General features: G+C 43.8%; 1 protein-coding gene across 1 annotated transcript in view; it reads right to left on the reverse strand.

Moving 5' to 3' along the window:
- The window catches only part of LOC142291716 (pinopsin-like), a 503,008-nt gene that overhangs the window by 50,994 nt on the left and 436,097 nt on the right, over positions 1 to 15,917 (reverse strand). The window contains exon 4 of the mRNA XM_075336455.1: positions 3,497 to 3,730. Within this exon, the coding sequence (XP_075192570.1) occupies positions 3,497 to 3,730 (234 nt within the window). The remainder of the gene's footprint in view (positions 1 to 3,496; positions 3,731 to 15,917) is intronic.

Consider the following 15,917-nt stretch of genomic DNA (forward strand, 5'->3'; position numbering starts at 1 on the left):
TTTACCGGCGCTGTCATTTACTGTAACGTGATCATCGGTGTACGGTGTATACCTGTGAGCGGGGACCGGAAAAACCGTCCTGAATCATGATCTCCAGGGTCTCAGCTAGCCCTGAAACCCCGGAGATTTTCTGACGCTGGGGGGCGTTATTCACTTATTTCTGCCTGCTGTTTATAAACGGCAGATCAGAATAAAGGGGGCTTTACACGCTGCGACATCGCTAATGCGGAGTCGTTGGGGTCACGGAATTTGTGACGCACATCCGGCCGCATTAGCAATGTTGCTGCGTGTGACACCGATGAGCGATTTTGCATCGTTGCAAAAACGTGCAAAATCGCTCATCGGTGACATGGGGGTCCATTCTCGATTATCGTTACTGCAGCAGTAACGATGTAGTTCGTCGCTCCTGCGGCAGCACACATCGCTATGTGTGACGCCGCAGGAACGAGGAAGCTCTCCTTACCTGCCTCCCGGCCGCTATGCGGAAGGAAGGAGGTGGGCGGGATGTTACGTCCCGCTCATCTCCGCCCCTCCGCTGCTATTGGGCGGCCGCTCAGTGACGTCGCTGTGATGCCGCACGGACCGCCCCCTTAGAAAGGAGGCGGATCGCCGGTCACAGGGACGTCGCCGGGCAGGTAAGTATGTGTGACGGGTCTGGGCGATGTTGTGCGGCACGGGCAGCGATTTGCCCGTGTCGCGCAACAGATGGGGGCGGGTACCCACACTAGCAATATTGGGACCGATATCGCAGTGTGTAAAGTAGCCTTAAGGCTACATTAACACGACCGATCCATTTTTGCGGTCTGCAAAAAAGTCCGTTTTTTTCACGGGTGCATCCGTGTGGCATCCGTTTCTGTTCCGTAGACGGTCCGTATGTCATCTGTTTGTCATCCGTGTGCCTTCCATTTTTTTTGTGTACTGCAAAAAAACTGAAGGAGGGAAAATACATAAATTTACCCAGGATCCATAGCTTCATCCTACATGAGGCGGTCACATGTTCACTCCAGTGCCATTTTCTACTGCTTTTCACAGCATAGAGCGCTCTGGTGATTTTCTTGTGCTTGTGCACTTCATATCAGTCTTTTCTGTCATTATAATGGCAGAAAGACACATAATGTCCCACTCTCCTGCATTTTGTAATTTTGCACCCTTTGGTGCCTTTCTTGTGGCACTAAGGGGTGCTTAGCTTTGTATTTAGCCAAAAAAAATGAAAAAAAAAATGACGTAGGGTTCCCCCTATTTTTGTAGCCAGCTAGGGTAAAGCAGACGGCTGCAGCCTGCAGACCACAACTGGCAGCCTCACCTTGGCTGGTAATCCAAAACTGAGGTCACCCCATGCTGTTATTTTAAATTAAATAAATAATTTTTAAAAAAAACACGTAGGGGTCCCCCCAAAATTGGATCACCAGCCAAGGTAAAGCAGACAGCTGGGGTCTGATATTCTCAGACTAGGGAGGTCCATGGTTATTGGACTCTCCCCAGCCTAAAAATAGCAGGCCGCAGCCGCCCCAGAAGTGGCGCATCCATTAGATGTGCCAATCCTGGAGCTTCGCCCCAGCTCATCCCGTGCCCTGGTGCGGTGGCAAATGGGGTAATATATGGGGTTAATACCAGATGTGTAATGTCACCTGGCATCAAGCCCTGGGGTTGGTGAGGTCAGGCGTCTATCAGATACCCGACATCACCAACCCAGTCAGTAATAAAAAAAAATAGACGACAAACACATTTTTATTTGAAAAAACACTCCCCAATACATTCCCTCTTTAACCAATTTATTAGAAAGAAAAACAAATCCAGGTCAGGTGTAATCCAAGGGGTTGCCATGTCGATCCACACTGTCCCAGTCAATGAAGAGCAGGATGTTCCCCATTGGCTGGGAGAGCAGTGCAGTGACCTGAGCTAACATCAATGGGTCAGCCCAGGTCACTGCAGGGGATGACAAGTGCTGCTGTCAGCGAGGTACATTACCTGCGCTGATCTCCTGCACTGCTGACAGCACCTGTCACTGAGTTGAATGACCGCCGCCTTCACAGCCAAGTATCGCGAGCGGCTCGTGACGTCACCACTAGTCAGTCTCGGGTCGGAAGTGAGAGAAGGTGATGTGACAAGCGGCGGCCATGGAGGACATTGACAGTGCTGAGGTCGGGATTTCATCACCGCAGGTAAGCCGAGCGGGACCATGTGTGCAGAGTGCAGGTGGGCGGAGCCATGTGTGCTGGCGGCGGAGTGCGAAGTGGGTGGCGCTGAGGACGTCAGTGTCATGGACTGCTTGGCTGGGGACAGGTGAGTGTGAGTGTGAGTGTGTGTGTGTGTGTGTGTGTGTGTATGTACATGCCGCGTGCAGGAGGGGGCGGAGTGAGCTGAGCGGGGAAGTGTGGGCTTCCTGCACGTAACTAGGATAAACATCGGGTTACTAACCAAAGCGCTTTGCTTGGATACCCGATGTTTATCTTGGTTACCAGCTTCTGGCAGGCTGCCAGCGATGGCTCCTGCACACTGTAGCTGTAAAAAGCCCTGCTTTTTGCTGCTAGAACCGTTCTCGAACGTATCTAAAACTATCGAGCTTTAGCAAAAAGCTCGAGTTCTAGTTTGATCTAGAACAGCCCCCAAAATCACTCGAGCCGCGAACTGGAGAACCTCGAACCGCGAACCGCGCTCAACTCTAGACATCAGTGATTTTTACAGATGACTTAAGAAATAAAGAAATGACAAAGCTTCTCCCATATTTTGCAATGTTAAACACGTACAGATCAGGGATGCCAACCATGTATTGTATGTGTTTTTCAAGTATCCTTAGACTTGTATTGGACCTTGTCATCTGATATTTCTTCGTGTATGCTGTACTGACACACGGTCTGTGTAAAAACATGAAGATGTGAGCAGCCCCATAGGTTAGGCCCCTTTCACATTGCGTTTTTCTCTACGTCCACAGGTCCTGTCGGGGCATCCGTCCGGACCGCCCCTCCCCCACTCTGCAAAACGTGCTCCGGACGCATGCGCCCGACAGGGCCATTCACTGTTATGGAGCGCACTGCGTTAGCATGTGCTCTGTTTTGTGCAATTTTGTGCACATATACGTTTCTGCAGACGGACACCCGAACGTAGACCACCTACATTCTGGTGTCCATCTGCAGAAACGTATATATGCACAGAATTGCACAAAACAGAGCACACGCTAACGCAGTGCGCTCCATAACAGTGAATGGCCCTGTCGGGCGCATGCGTCCGGAGCACGTTTTGCAGAGTGGGGGAGGGGTGGTCCGGACGGATGCCCCGACGGGACTTGTGGAAGTAGAGAAAAACGCAATGTGAAAGGGGCCATACATCTGGTATCCATAAAGGAAACGTATACCACATGTTATGGAACCACAGACATGTGAAGGAGGAATTACTGATGATTTTTTTTCCCCAGGTCATTATATTATGGCTTAAATAGTTCTGTGAAAGCACAATGTAAAATAAAGACTAGTGAAACATTAACGAGGTGACATCTTACCTGCTTATTCATAAATATGTAGATCAGTGGATTGCATACAGTACTGCTCTTGGCCAAAATTGAAGGAATAACACTTGCAACTGGAGTGACAATTCCAGGCCTTCCAAATGTTGCCAGCAAAGCAACCACTCCATAAGGCAGCCAGCAAATAAGGTAGCAGATGACAGTAGTGAGCACCATGAACAGGACATGGTACTCTCTCTTTCTGGCCGTACTTTTTCTCACTTTTCCAACCTAGTTAAACATAAAATATCATTAATAATGTAAGTCACTTTATAGGTTAAAGACCAAATTTCCATTAAATATTAAGAACATTTACAACACTGACATGCCTCTGTAGGAGATGGTCAGGATACCCCCACTCCTACTAAGTGTTCTATTAAAGTGTAAGCTATGTGTGTCATACATGTATTATAGTTATATGTATTGGAATAGGGAGAAGGTTTGTTAGTGCAGGAAGAGTAATACAGTATGCAGGTATGACAAGCAGAGAAATAGATACTTTTGGTAACTAAAGCATCAATCCCCCTGTTCCAGGTGTGAATTAGACTAGCTGATGCCTCCCCTCATTGAGACTGTGTATGGTTTAACCTGGACAGATAAAATGCGGTAGAGTGTCTGTGAGGACAGAGACTGTCTGAGGGAGATTCTGGGAAGTGTTGTGCCTCTGACATGGTTGAATCTTGTGGGATGTGGCCAGAGGAGAATCCGATAAGCAGTGCTGACTGTGTGAGTTCAGTGAACCAGACCATGAAAAAACCCAGAGTATTGCTCAGTTAGTACCCGACCCAGGAGAAGACGTCGCCCAGATGAGCCCAGCTGCCCCGTGACCCAAGAGAAGAAAAGCCGCCTCCGTTTGGCCTCAGAGAAGTGCGCACCAACAGACTTTGTAACCTGAGAGAGAATCAGTTTCCTGGATGGTATCATGAGTTTGTACCTGTACGCACTGGTTAAGGTTTAGTGCAGTCATCCGTAGTTAGAGTGTGGTGTCCGAACGGTCTCTAGTAGAGACTAGTTAGGTTAGACCACAGAGTAGTGAAGTATAAGTATATTATCTGCATTTGTTTGTACTGTTATTCATTGTGATAGTTGAGGTGACAGTTGTTCGCTCCAGCTAAATAGCTCAATTGTGTATTATCCCCTGTTCCAAAATACCCCTTTCCATGTTGCCCAGCAGCCTTTATGTGTTATCTCCCTACAATAAAATACCCTGTTTTGTTTGTAAACTCGTCTGGTACTGTAACTTACTCTGCACCGCGGTGGTCCCTTGGTCATTGCTTCAAGTGGCGCCATGAGCAGGGTTACGTGTTATGATCTGGTAACCGTGGACAATGACAAAAATCCCATCAGCAGAAAAACACAAAAAAACCACAAGAGTAGTTGGAACCTGAGCTGACTGCAATCCCCTATCTGTCAGACCACACTAGAAGTAGCCATGGAGTGTTCTTAAACACACCTAGATGCCTTGTCACAGCCGGAGAAACTTACTACACCTCACAGATAGAAATGAGGAAACCTATCTTGCCTCAGAGCAGTCCCCAAAGTAATAGCAAGCCCCCAACATATAGAGCCAATGGTGATGTAAGAAAACACAATACACAGATAGGAAATATAGATTAGCAAAGGCGATGCCTGAATTCCTAGATACAACAGGAAAGGAAAGAAAACTGATTGGTTTTGCACTGACCGCAATCTCCTGATATACAAAACCCTGAGACCACACGGTCTCTTCCCCACTATATCAGGTACTCCTGTAAATAATGAGAGAAACAAAATACTAAAAAACCACAAGAAATACAGACACTGCTCTTCTGTATAGCGCTGATCTGCAATTGGACTTCCCAAACTCCCAATTAACTCCCACACCTGTTGAGTTACAGTCAGCTTCATCCCCAGTCCTAATCACCAGAGGGAGCTCCACACCATCACCCCCTCGGATGACAATTATGGTTATCAAGATGGGGGCTTTCTGATAGCTGTAGGGGAAATGTTGCAGTTAATGCAGATGCTAATGTTGTTGAAGCGGCCGCGGGCAATGGTGGAACCCCTACAAGGACCTTTCCAATGGGCACTATATATTCAGTGCCCTACACAAGTTTGATGGTAAAAACATGCTGTTGTCGGCTTGGGTGTCCCAATTCCAAGGCGTGCTGAAAGTCTATAGTATTGGCCCTGTTCTGGAAGTAGAAATTGCATAATAAAGGACATCAACCTACGCTGGTCAATGATCACTCAAGATGCACCGATGACATCAGAAGTCAATAGGAGAATATGAGGTAGCTATGGGCAAATCATTAATGAAGTCACTGGACAAGGTCATTAAACGAGAAACATTTCGCTGGTTACAAAGACACGGCTTGCACAAGAAACAAGGCGAAAAGGAAAAGGAAAATCAGCAACATGATAGCTTGATATAATCAAGAAAATGGTGTAGAAGACCCTGGTGGACCTATCTAAGCTTGCACAAGATCGATCCTCATACAGAGTGTTAATCTTCAAGTCGACAAGGCTTGAGATAGAGCTGAAGGCCATTAAACCAGAAACATAAACATATAATTACATTTTTTATTTTAAAGGAAAAGTTGATTTTTGCTAATAGGTCTTGTTTAAAATCTTTGTGCCATTAAAACTTCCCTATTGACTTTATTATGGCACCTGGATGTCACACAGTGGGGTGCTCCATTGTGCACTCAACAAAAAGTAAAGCTGTTGCCAATTTTGTTCAAATGCTATTGTGTGTTTTTGAAAGTGTTTTGTTTCCTGTGGCAGTAACAGTAGACTTCTGGGGTATTTTGCAATTAGTCCACTGTTGGCCAGTTCACTGTTGAAGAGCGACTGTCCAGTCTCCAGTCAAAAAGTAAAAAATGGAAAATGAGTATACACAGTTGAAACCAGAAGTTTACATACAGTATCTAAATATACACATATTCAGGTTTTTCTCATTATCTGACATGAAATCAGAATAAACCTTTCCCGTTTTAGGTCAATTAGGATTATCAAAATTATATTTGCCAGATTCCAGAACAGTGAGAGAGAGCGAGAATGTATTAAGGCATTAAGCTCAAGGAACTAGAAAGCCTAGACACAAGTCCACCTAGATGTATGGACAGCAAGGAAGTACAGTGAAAGGAGAGCATTTATAATGCAACCCAGAATGTGATGGGGCAGACTAAAATGGAAAAATGAGAAACACGTGGAGTGGAGTAAACCAAGAAGGGAGTATACTATATAGAGTAATTGGATTGTTTAGTAATGTCCCCTGCAGTAATGTGCCCATTGTTTAGTAATGTGCCCTGCAGTGATGTGCCCATTGTTTAATAACGTTCCCTGCAATGATGTGCACATTGTTTACAAATGTCCACTGCAGTTATGTGCCCATTGTTTAGTAATGTGCCTTAAAAGTAATGTGCCCATTGCTTAGTATTGCCCTCCTTCTGGTCCCCTTCTTGTGCCCTATTATGCCATTGTTTACATACAATAAAATGCACGGATTCACCGCTGCAGGCTTTACGGCAGCGGCACAAACCATTCAACTGCTGTAAAGCGCTAACAGCAGCGGCGGCTCCGTGCACCAATCGTGATCATCAAGGGTTGCTTCTTGCGGACCGCAGGTACATAGACCCCTTCATGATCGCATCCAATACATAGGGTGGCCACTGCTGTTGTCAGCGCTTTACTGCAGTTGAATGCTTTGCGCCGCACCGGACGAGATCACTGAGAGGTCTAAGTGCCTGCAGTCTGCAAGAAGCAGCTGAGGACACAGTGGGAATGGAGTACAGGTGAGAATATTTTTTTGTGGGAACCATTACCTAATTATACAACGTATAAGACGACACCGGCATATAAGATGACAGCCGACTTTTGAGAAGATTTTCAGGGGTTAAAAAATCATCTTATACACCGGAAAATATGGTCATTTTTTACAGGTTGTTTGATAAGCATAATTTTGCCATTTGTTTTTGTTTTACGGTATTCCCTGAAGTGGTTAACTAGTGTGACAGAGTTATAGATTGGGTTGTTCCAGACATAGCGATACCAAATATGTGTATTTTTTTGTTTATTTTAATTTTTGCATAAATATATGTTTATTGGTATAATTTTTTTTCATTTTTTTTATTTGGGATTTTTAAAAAAGTTAATTTTTTTTTTACTTTTTTTTAATCGTTTTACTTCGTACTCCTATGGGACATTAACATTTATTAGTCTGATCACTGGTGTAATGCATTGCCATGTAGATTCATGGCAATGCTTTACATCTGTTAGTGTGACACTGAAAGAACACCTCTTAGAGCATGCTCTTGGCATGTTCTAAAGGCCCTGTCACACACAGAGATAGATCTGTGGCAGATCTGTGGTTGCAGTGAAATTGTGGACAATCAGTGCCAGGTTTGTGGCTGTGTACAAATGTAACAATATGTCCAGTATTTCACTGCAACCACAGATCTGCCAAAGATTTATCTCTGTGTGTGACGAGGCCTTAACAGGCCACTGTAGCCAGGTAACTCAGAGATCGTCATTTGATCTAAGGTTGCCATGGCAATGATCGCGATCCTGTGATTACATCATGGGGTCCCGTTGAATGGGGGAAGGAGCACAACTCCTAAAAGCTGCAATCGCTATTGATAGCGGCATTTGAGGGATAAACAGCCTGGGGGCAGTGTGACCGCTAGAGCTCGACTATCACTTAAGCTCCCAGCAGTGATCGAGCGGACACAGTCTCCAGACATACTGGTACATCCATTTGATGGAATGCATCCTAATATAGGACATACCAGTACATACAATGTCAGGAAGAGGTTAAAAAGGCATTACAAACTTGAATTCAAGTTAGTACAAAAAACACATCAAATAAGAGGGAAAACACATTAAAGAAAAGCAGCAAATCTGGAATATTCAGAGAACATTGTTATTTTGTTGTGTGGTGCGGACACCTGCAGAAACAAGCAGTAGTTAAAACGCAACAATTATGCTATATGTTAAGACGACCTTAGCATTACATTTTTATTACATTTTTATGGTTTTAATAGAGAGAGAAAAAATGAACTCACACCATCTTTTTACTCCATTTATTGATCACCATGAATAATCTGATCACTTTGTTGTGGGCACTATGTCTGTTATTTGCTGATTTATGAAATGTATTCTTTTTTTTTTTTTTAAAGGGAACCCTGTCACCTCCAATATGCGATCTGACATATTAGCAGACGCATATTTGCCCTAATAGCCCGCCGCAATGGTAAGTATAAATGCGGGCAGGATAGAATGAGCGACTGGGACGTCGCTCATGTGACTCCATGGTATCACGCCCATAGGGGCGTAGTACCACAGAAAGTATGCAGACGCCCATAGGGCAAAGCGCCGCCCATGGGACCATCGGCTCTGTAATTTACATAGCAAATATGAAAGTAATAAAAAACGTTTTATTACGTTCATATTTCCTATTACTTTCATATTACACAATTTTACAGCACAGGGATTGGTAGGGAGCTGCTATTAGGGCAAATATGCATCTGCTAATATGTCAGATCGCATATTCTAGGTGACAGGTTCCCTTTAAATGCATTAAAATGACATTTTTACTGTTTTTTTTTTAATTATTTTTTAGTAATTTTATAGGAAGAAAAATAAATCTTTCTTTTTTTCTCCCTCTAGAATACAGGGACATAGAAATACACTTCAATATACAGATGTTTCTCTATATGCCTGTATGATCTGCTTCTGTGTTCACTGCCTGCAATACAGCTCTAGTATACCAATTTTTCCTACCTTCCTTAGTGTGGGCTGTGGTTCATAAATAGAGCACCTGCCTACAAACATGGAAGCTACGAATTCAGAGAAAACTAGCTCAGATGAGGTGTAAATTGTTTAATGAATGAGAAGTGGTGTTGGCCCCGATGCCCGAAGAAGAGGTGCAATGGAGCAGGTGAGGAGAGTGAGGAAGTTGAGACACAAGTCCTGTTGTGCTGGGAGAGCAGGACTGAGCCCCTAAAGCAGGTCTGTAATGCTGAATGCGGAAGGGTGGGAGCTATGGTGTTACTTTACTCATTGTTCCCATTTGTGTTATTCCATGGTTTTTTATGTCTACAGTCTGAATCTACACAGTAGACATTTGAACACAAAAAATAAAAAACATTACATCAACATTTGTGTCCAAATTTTTATCTAGTACTGAATATTTTATACCACCATGTATAACCATAAAGCTAAAACCTCTGTTGATGACAAATTTTGGACATGCAAATAAATGTTCCTTCTTTCCAATATGGCTGTTCACAATTAAAGTTACAGTAACAAAAAAAAACTGTTTTAGCTATTATGTCCAGCACCACACCAGACATTAAAGGAGCATATAGAAGGCATTAGGTTAAAGATGACACATTTCCTTTGTATTTAAGGCAGAAAAAATAAAATATTTTAAAATTTTACATTTTAAAATTACAAAAAGGAAAATGGGCTGATGCAAAAACAAAGCAAAAGCAAAATTTCTTTGAGAGTTGCTTGCAGGATTGCTAGAAAGGTAAATCAGAACCCTGCTTGACTGCAAAAGACCTTCAGGAATATTTAGCAAACGCTGGAGTTGTGGTACATTGTTATTTAGCATTATGTCAGGCTTGCAATATTCAATATGTGGGCTGCACAAGCCGCAAATTGTAAATAAGAATATTCGAACATGTTAGGATTGCATTACCAGATCCTTTTATGTATACTGTATATATAAAATTATTTTTTTTCCTTCCTTCTTTTTTTCTTCTTTTTTTTCTTTCTCCTCTCCTCCTTCTTTTCCCCTTTCTTAATATAAATACATTAGGTCTGTTTTGCAATATATATATATATATATATATATATATATATATATATATATTTTTTTTTTTTGTGCTGCATTCATAAGTATCGGGGGACAAAAAAATATCATCATATTTTTAGATGAGTTTGTTCTTCATTTCCACAATAAATATGTATTTGTGACAGGTGTGTGAAAATATATTATAAATTGGCATGTTGTTACTAATTGACTCGCTTTCTGGATGTGTTTCCATTGGAGTTCTATGTCATGTAGTTCCACACTTATATTGTGCATGCCAGTATTCAGATGCTGTCATGAGTAAGGGCTCGCACCTGAAACGCGTAGGTCCGTCTGTCTACCGCATATTTTTTTTACACATCTTGTAGAGGGGACCTTAATTGTTAAGGCCACTTTACACACAGAGATAAATATTTGGCGGATCTGTGGTTGCAGTGAAATCATGGACATATTGTTCCATTTGTACACAGCCACAAACCTGGCACTGATTGTCCACAATTTCACTGCAACCACAAATCTGCAGCAGATTTATCTCTGTGTGTAAAGTGGCCTTTAGTGTTTGCTTCTGAAAATGCCATTTTCATAAATGTTTTCAAGAGAGGTCATTGATATGGTGCCCAGTGTCCATATGACAGACCATACAGTATATGAAATTGCAGACATAATCAGATAGAAATCAGACTGCATTCTCCAAACTGTACACTAGGTGGCGCGGGCTGATCATAAATGAAATGAAAAAAGATCAGCGGAACTTAAATAATACTAAAACTTATTTGCTTTTAATTTTGTTGATCCCTATAATATCTTTTGAAATAATTTGACATTCAGAGATTTACAGTTACTGGGTATATCTCTTTACTTATCTTGTTTTAACCCACAGAATTAAAATGTTGTTGATTTTGCTGTTTGCTATTAAACTTTTATTGCGGAAACCTGATTAACTTCTTAAAATATTATTTTTCGTGCTTAATCTCATGTACTTATCAGAAATCCTTTACGAAAAGCATCAAATAAAATCACAGTAATTATTTGTGGCTATTTATCTGACATTTAGGCTACTAAAAGCACAGGTTTGTGGAATATTGTTTTCAAATTTTCAATGCAAGGTCTTTTATTAAACAAATAATTTGTCTGGTCTATGGAAGTATTTTACAGGATGATGAAACAACAGACACCCCATAAATGACCCCACTTTACAAACTACAACCCTCAATAAACTAATCTAATAATAATAATAATCTTTATTTCTATAGCGCCAACATATTCCGTAGCGCTTTACAATTCAGGAGGATCATATACAAACAAGTAACAGTTATAGAAATACAATATTTAGAGGGAAAAAAAATACAACCCTGCTCGTGAGAGCTTACAATCTACAATGAGATGGGGGGAGAGGCAAGGTTCAAGTGCTTATTTACAATGACAATCCAACCATCTCACAGAAATGGGGCTGGATAATGGTTTCCTGGACCAGTGGGCCCGAGCCTTGAGATGCCTTTGGGTGCCATGGAGTTTGATGTGGAGTTATGTTGTGAGAGGTTGTAGAGGGACTATGTGAATCGAATCTGATTAGGGAGTGTGATAGGCCGTCCTAAAAAGATGCGTCTTTAGGGTGCGTCTGAAGCTGAGTAAGTTGTGATTTGTCCTAACTTCTTGGGGTAGAGCGTTCCAGAGGGTTGGTGCAGCTCGGAAGAAGTCTTGGATCCGGGAGTGGGAGGTTCGAATTAGTGTGGATGTTAGTCGAAAGTCGCTTGCAGAGCGTAGAGAACGGGTGGGATGATAGACAGAGAGGAGGGTGGAGATGTAGGGGGGTGCTGCACTGTGGAGAGCTTTGTGGGTGAGAACAAGCAGTTTGAATTGGATCCTATGATATATCGGCAGCCAGTGCAATGACTGGCACAGAGCAGAGGCATCCGAGTAGCGGTTAGCCAGATAGGTGACCCTGGCTGCTGCATTAAGGATTGACTGTAGAGGAGAGAGTCTAGTTAGGGGGAGACCAATTAATAGAGAGTTACAGTAGTCCAAGCGAGAGTGGATCAGGGCCACGGTGAGGGTTTTTGTCGTTTCCATAGTGAGAAAGAGGCGGATTCTAGAGACGTTCTTGAGGTGCAGGCGGCAGGTGCGGGCAAGAGATTGTATGTGGGGGGTGAAGGAGAGATCAGTGTCAAGTATAACCCCCAGGCAGCGGGCTTGCGGCCTAGGACTTATCGTTGTGCCACACACAGAGAGGGAGATGTCAGGTTGAGGAAAGTTGGAAGATGGAGGGAAAAGAAGAAGTTCAGTTTTGGAAAGGTTAAGTTTCAGATAGAGAGCAGACATGATGTTACACACTGCAGTCAGGCAGTCACTTGTGTTCTGTAGTACAGCGGGGGTGAGCTCAGGGGAGGAGGTGTATAGCTGTGTGTCATCAGCATAAAGATGGTACTGAAAGCCAAATCTGCTGATGGTCTGACCAATTGGGGCAGTGTAGAGGGAGAAAAGAAGAGGGCCAAGGACTGAACCTTGAGGGACCCCAACAGTGAGAGGAAGAGGAGAAGATGTGGAGCCAGCAAATGATACACTGAATGAGCGGCCAGAAAGATAGGATGAGAACCAGGAGAGCACAGTGTCCTTTAGGCCGATAGAATGGAGCATAGAGAGAAGGAGATGGTGGTCAACAGTGTCAAAGGCAGCAGAAAGGTCAAGAAGAATAAGCAGAGAGTGGTCACCGTTACGTTTTGCTGTCAATAGGTCATTGGTCACTTTGACAAGGGCAGTTTCTGTTGAGTGTAAAGGGCGGAAGCCAGACTGTAAAGGATCTAGAAGAGAGTGAGTGGTAAGGTAGCGGGTGAGACGAGAGTAGACCAGGCGCTCCAAGAGTTTGGAGATGAAGGGGAGATTAGAGACTGGTCTGTAGTTGCTTGTGCAGGACGGATCAAGAGAAGGTTTTTTTAATAATGGAGTAATGATAGAGTGTTTGAGGGAGGAGGGGAAGATACCAGAAGAGAGAGAGAGATTGAAGATTTTAGTTAGGTGAGTGGCGACAACCGGAGAGAGGGACTGGAGTAGAGGTGTGGGGAAGGGATCAGTAGGGCAAGTTGTAGGACGAGAGGAGGATAGGAGCCTGGAGACTTCCTCCTCTGTGACTGGGTCAAATGTGGAGAGTGAGCTGGATGGGATATGGGGAGGGATGGGATTCACAGGGCTTGGTGGCTGGGAGCTGATCTCTTGGCGGATGTTTTCTATTTTCTCTGTGAAATGCGAGGCCATGTCATCAGCATGAAGGTCTGTGACAGGGGTCTGTACTTTGGGACTGAGGAGGGAGTGAAAGGTGTCAAAGAGTTTTTTTGGATTGTTGGCAAGTGAGGAAATAAGGGTGGTGAAGTAGGTCTGTTTGGCGAGGTGAAGGGAAGAGTTATAGGTCCTTAACATGAACTTGTAGTGGATGAAGTTTTCTGGCGTGCGGGTTTTCCTCCATAGGCGTTCGGCGCTCCTGGAGCATCGCTGAAGAAGTAGAGTTTGGGATGTGAGCCAGGGCTGTTTTACTCTGTGTTTGGTCTTTCTGAGGGTGAGGGGCGCTACTTGGTCTAGCGTAGTCCTGAGTGTGTCATTGTAGTGCTTTACAGCCAGATCAGGACAGGAAAGTGAGGATATAGGGGACAGTGATGCGTGTAAAGAGTCTGAAAGTGTCTGAGAATCGATGGCCTGTAGGTTTCTGAATGTGTGATTGGTGGGAGTGTGCTGGGGCGGACGAGGGTTTGTGAGCTTGAAGGAGAGGATGTTGTGGTCAGAGAGGGGAAGAGGTGAGTTGTCAAAGTCAGAGATTGAGCAGAGGCGGATAAAGACCAGGTCAAGGGTGTTACCATCTTCATGTGTCTCAGAGGATGAGAGCTGTGAGAGGCCAAGGGAGGTGGTGAGAGAAAGAAGCTGGGATGCAGAAGGGGAGGAGGGGCTGTTCATGGGGATGTTAAAGTCTCCTAGGATGAGGGTTGGTAACTCTGAGGACATGAAGTGTGGCAGCCAGGCTGAAAAGTGGTCAAGGAACTGGGTGGGTGAGCCTGGTGGACGGTATATGACAGCTACTCTGAGGGAGAGGGGATGGAAGAGCCTGATGGTGTGGACCTCAAAGGATGGGAATGAGAGTGATGGAGCTGGGGGGATGACCTGGAAAGTGCATTGTGGGGACAGGAGTAAGCCGACTCCACCACCATGTCTGTTTCCAGGTCTTGGTGAATGGGAAAAGTGTAAACCACCATGAGAGATGGCAGCAGGGGAAGTAGTATCAGAATCCTGAATCCAGGTTTCAGTTAGGCCTAGTAGGTTAAGAGAGTTATTGAGAAAGAGGTTGTGGATGTAAGGAAGCTTGTTACATACAGACCGTGGATTCCAGAGAGCACAATTAAAAGAGGGAAGTGAGGGTGTACAGGGAATGTTAATAATATTATCAGGGTTTCTATGAGAGGTGGGGGAGGGGGTAAAGTTAGCCTGGGGTGGGCCGGGATTAGGAGAGATATCACCTGAAAGAAGTAGGAGTAGAAGGAGAAAGAGCAGATGGTTTTTGGACTTGTGGCATGGCTTTTTTTGGAAGTCCCTGGAGCTTGATTGAATCAGATTATTAAGATAGGTGAAAAGAGCCTGGGAGCTGTACATAGGAGAGGAGAGGAGAGAGGGGCTGATGTGGATGAGTGGTGATGGAGGGGGGACAGGGCGGTGAAAGTGAACAGAAAAAGCACATAGGATGATAGAGAGTGAAATAATAGTCAAGGTTAAAACAGATGGTGTCAAAGAGTAATTTACCTGCAGACTCCTGCCCTGACTAACTGCCATTGAGGTAACTGCCCAGCACTTCGCAATGATGGCACTTAGCAAGAGATGACATGCATGCACCCCTTAAGAAAGACACAAATATATAGGGCTGACTAGAGGGGTAGGTGAGTGGGATTATGGGAGCTCAGCTTGTTAAGGGAAATCAACAAATGCTGATCACACCAGGGGATGATTAAGGAATCAAAGGGAACAGGACATTTGACACCCACCCGGACTTCCAGTCTACACAGATTTACACCATCCACCATCAGATAACATTTACAAAGAGGAATATACAGTCATACATCAGTGAGTCTTACATAGATTATGAAAATGACATAGCATACATCACAGGAAGCAGAGTTATATACCAGAACACATATTCAGCCAATGCAGTGGGGAACAGTGAACATGTTGACAACACATGTGCCTCACAGAATTTAATACCATTGGGTGGTGAAGAAAGAATAATTTCCTTTTTACCACTAAAATGCTGTTTTAGCCCTAAGTTTATAATTTTTATAAAGGCTAGTAAGAAAAAAAGAGACTTCACGATTTGTTGTGCAAGTTCTCTGAGTGCACCGATACCTTACCAGGAACTACTTCTAAGGCACAGTTCAAAGCTCAGAAGGAAAAGAGCACCATATTATAGGTTAGATTTTGCTGTTATGCTTTGCGGGTGCCATATCACATTGGCAGAACCCCTATGGTGCCAGAATAGCAGAACTCCCAAAGAGTGAACTAATTTTACAAACTATAGCTCTCACTGAATTCATCTAGGGGTACGGGGGTCATATTGACACCACAGGTGTGTCAAAGAATTTTATACTATTG

The sequence above is a fragment of the Anomaloglossus baeobatrachus genome, chromosome 2, assembly GCF_048569485.1.
Source record: "Anomaloglossus baeobatrachus isolate aAnoBae1 chromosome 2, aAnoBae1.hap1, whole genome shotgun sequence".
Lineage (NCBI taxonomy): Eukaryota > Metazoa > Chordata > Amphibia > Anura > Aromobatidae > Anomaloglossus > Anomaloglossus baeobatrachus.